The 3,771-nt window shown below is 36.4% G+C and overlaps 1 protein-coding gene and 1 long non-coding RNA gene across 2 annotated transcripts in view; one reads left to right on the top strand and one right to left on the bottom strand.

Annotated features, from left to right (window-relative positions):
• The window catches only part of tmem145 (transmembrane protein 145), a 33,501-nt gene extending 32,968 nt beyond the window's left edge, over window positions 1-533 (top strand). The window contains exon 16 of the mRNA XM_008323977.3: window positions 115-533. Within this exon, the coding sequence (XP_008322199.1) occupies window positions 115-354 (240 nt within the window). The 3' untranslated portion in view covers window positions 355-533. The remainder of the gene's footprint in view (window positions 1-114) is intronic.
• LOC112487962 (uncharacterized) lies at window positions 62-3,765 on the bottom strand. The gene is made up of 4 exons (XR_003051565.1): window positions 3,002-3,765; window positions 1,343-1,428; window positions 239-355; window positions 62-146 (listed from the first exon to the last, which is right to left on the bottom strand). It is a non-coding gene; the product is annotated as an uncharacterized LOC112487962 (long non-coding RNA).
• Window positions 3,766-3,771: the final 6 nt, after the last annotated feature.

Genomic DNA, 3,771 nt, shown 5'->3' with positions numbered 1-3,771 from the left:
TATATATAGTATATATATATATATATATATATATATATATATATATGTATATATATGTGTAGTTATATATGTATATATATAGTCAAAGCTAACCAACCTTGATTTTCTTTCCAGGATGCAGTGAAGACGGTGGCGGAGACAGTAGCCTGCAAAGAGCCAGAGGTGCAGAGGAACAGTGAGCAGAAGATCATTACCACCGCAACTGACACGACTTCAATATTACCCCCGCCTCCAATACCTCCTCGGCCGGCCACGCGATCACCTCCGCTGCCTCCTCGACTCCCGTCGTTCACGGAGTATTTCAGCATGCAGAGTGACAGCAGCGGTGGAGCTGGGTACGGAACGAAGGCCTGAGCTGGAGAGAAGGTCAGGACAGAGGGTGAACTGAGTGGAGACATGGGAGGGGAAGAGTGGAAATCCTAACCAATGCAAGAAAAACATTGAATGAAAGGCATGATCCCAGAAAGGCAAAAAGAGGCAAGCACTTAAAAAAAAAAAAAAAAAGCCTGAGAAACTTTTTTTTTTTTTTTTTCATCTCAGAAAAGAAGAAAAAGCTGTGAGGAGAGAAGCTGTAGAAGAGGTCAAGGCTTTGCAAAGGAAGTGCTGGTCTTGTTCGAGAATAAAGAAGCAATAAATATTTGACGAGGGACAGTAAAAGGCACACACGAAAAAGGTGAGAGAGTGGATGTAGCCAGAGCAATAGCATGAAATCTGTGCAAAGAGTGTTAATAACAAAATACTTCTATTTCAGAAAGTCTCTGTATAATAGCTAACTGAGAGAGTGACTACAAATATATATATAAATATATATATGTGTGTGTGTATACTTTTATTTGTTCCAATTTTAAACTCAATTCTTATGACACTTTGAAGACAAAGCCTTTTTGTTTGGCTTATTTTGATAAAGTCTACTCTATTTAGAATTTGTTTTCATTTCTATTGAAAGCCGTCTTTATCGAGGCTGAGTACACTGGTTTAGATGCCCACGTGCAATGTTTGATGTCGAGTTAGTTCACTGTGGGCACTGATGATTTGTTGTAAAAGGAATAATTAAGAATGGTTGTGTTGTGTGTGTATATATATATGTATACATATATATGTATATATATATGTATATATATATATACATATATATATACATATATATATATATATATATATATATATGTATATAGATATACATATATGTATATCTATATACATATATATATATATATATATCCTGTGCCCCAAAAAGAAACGTATATTCCTGTCATCGTATAGTAACTCTTACTTTCTACTGACATCTAAACTTTCATTAGGTCAATTCTACCGTTCAAGCTGAGTTAAATAGGTGACGTACCTCGAGCATTGACACCGTGTCGCGTCGTCGTGCAGCTTCGTGGTGTCGAGGGAAAGCGATTGTTCGTCATGACGTCCTTTGTTGTGCTGCACAAAGTAACACATAAGAAAATATTTTTGGTACTTTTGCTTTTGATGAGAAACGTGTAAAAAATAGGCTCACATACTCAAAACGTACCGCTATTTGATATGTCAGCATTGGTAAATGTGTTGAAAATATACAGCACAATGATAGTAACAGTAATAGTAACACTTCGTTAGCACATCGCTGGTCGGACTATACTGACTCTTGTTTAGCTTATACTCACTACAGGGCTGCTACTAATTGCCAAAATTTGAGTTTGAATGTGATGGTTAAAAAAGTTCCGTAACACGACTTTTGCGTAAGTCGGAACTCATGTAATGTACATAAGTACCTATGTCCCTTACCTACGCTAAAACAGTGCTAACATCATAATCAGAAAAGTGTGACTTACGCCTGGGAGCCACAATGAAGGGCAAAAAGTTGTGTCCATTTCTTTTACACAGTCTACGCAAACTCAAATTTTTATTTTATTTCTTTTTTTCTTTTTTTTTACTTTATTATTTAATGCAGCCCTAAATGTCCACGACTTGTACGAATGTTAACACTTCTTTACCTTCTAACTCCTTCTTGAATATATTTTGTTTACTTGCATTTTACACTCGAATGAAGTATTTCTGGACAACAGCTGAACAAGTATATAGTTTTTTAACTTCTCGTATTAAGCAATGATGGAAAAAGTAAAGAAATCGGCGACGCAGCTGTACATTCTGCCAGCCCTGCATGGAACACTTTAAAGTTTAATGTCTGCTTTACTTTCACTTACTTAGAGTCGTATGTTTGAATATTCTTTAAACTGTAAATATACCTCATCTTTAAGTTGTTAAACATGTTTTTTTTTTCTTTTCATTTACTGCTGAATCCCAGGCTTCAGTGAAACATTTTAAAAAATACCTGTGTAAATATATCTTAGACTTTATGTAGAAATTAGCTTGTGAGTCAGCGGAGAGTATTTTTAAGTGCAACAAAATTTTAGATTAGGGATGTCCGATAATATCGGCCCGATATTAGCATATTTTGTAATATCTGTAAGAATCATAATCGTTTTTTCCTCCGATAATGAAAATCCGATAACTCAACACCTGGGTTTCGCCAAATGATGTTTGCTCTATAAATAGTTTTGGGGATAAACGGTTGTTTATTAAAGCGAAGATCACTAGATGGCAGCATTGCAGCTCATTTAACTAATCGCAGTGGTTTGTACAGAGAAATAAATATTACCAGCCCAATATCGGTATCGGTTGATATCGGAATCGGAAATTAAGTGTTTGAACGATATCGGCAAAAAGTTAATATCGGAAGTTCCTAATTTAGATCCTTCTTTTTGCCTTTCATCAAAATAAAACAGGCGAGGAGAAATTCTACCATGTTGTGTTTTTTTAAAACTTCTTAGGTTTTTCCGCAAACGTGCATCTTCTTAATTTGCACAAAACAAAGAAACAACGGATCGCTAATGGTGTCACGCGGTAATTTCAGTGGAATTCAGCCTTGTTTACTTGTTGGGATGTTATTGTGATGAGGTATTCTAGGTTGTCGACGTGCTGTGTGTCATTCATAAGAGTGTGTTCTGAGGCTTACCTTGATACTTGAAGAAGAGGTAACAGAGGGTCCGCTGTGTCGTTGGACGCTGCACACTCACGTTACGTGCAGAGTTTCAACTCTCGGAGAAGGGGGAACTGCTCTTCACTGGTGACGTGGCTGATGCCTTGAACAGGAAGTCAAATCATTAGATGTACAGTATTACCACCACATAGTACCAGATCATTTGTGCAGTGTGTGAACCACATCAGAAATTGAATTGTTTTACTCGCAACTATTGCCTGCATTCCCACCGTAGGACAAGTCGTGTAAAGATTGTGCAAATTAAATCACTTGTAACATAATCTCAAGTTCTCAATAATGTCAATCTGTGATACCCTGTCTGTAAAGTAAACATGGCTCTATTTAGATTTCTCAATAGTTCATCTGGTTTTTGTTAAGTATGGGTTTTAGTCTGTCAGTCCTCCACCCTAAAACCCCAATAAATAAAAACATAAAGCATATGATTAGTGCCATTGGTGTAACAAAAGACATAGAAATCCTAATATATATAATAATTTATCATGTATGATATTGTGTTGTGTCTGTCATACCAGGATCAACCAGCTAGGGGGTGCCATTGAGTCACTTACACCCTTGTGGGTTTTTTTGCATTTGTCTTCCATTTATTAAGCTGCAACAAAAGTTGCAGAAAATGTACAAGCCATGTTCATCATGTACTTATGTATTATTACTGTATCAGTGCATGGTCTGTTGTACAGCATTGGCCTGTTGACAGAGTTTTAGTTTATCATCATTGAAAGTTGGGT

The sequence above is a fragment of the Cynoglossus semilaevis genome, chromosome 13 (assembly GCF_000523025.1).
Source record: "Cynoglossus semilaevis isolate Cse_v1.0 chromosome 13, Cse_v1.0, whole genome shotgun sequence".
Taxonomy (NCBI): Eukaryota; Metazoa; Chordata; class Actinopteri; order Pleuronectiformes; family Cynoglossidae; genus Cynoglossus; species Cynoglossus semilaevis.
The sequence above is the reverse complement of the archived record's forward strand: the minus strand, read 5'-3'. Positions and strand labels throughout refer to the sequence as shown.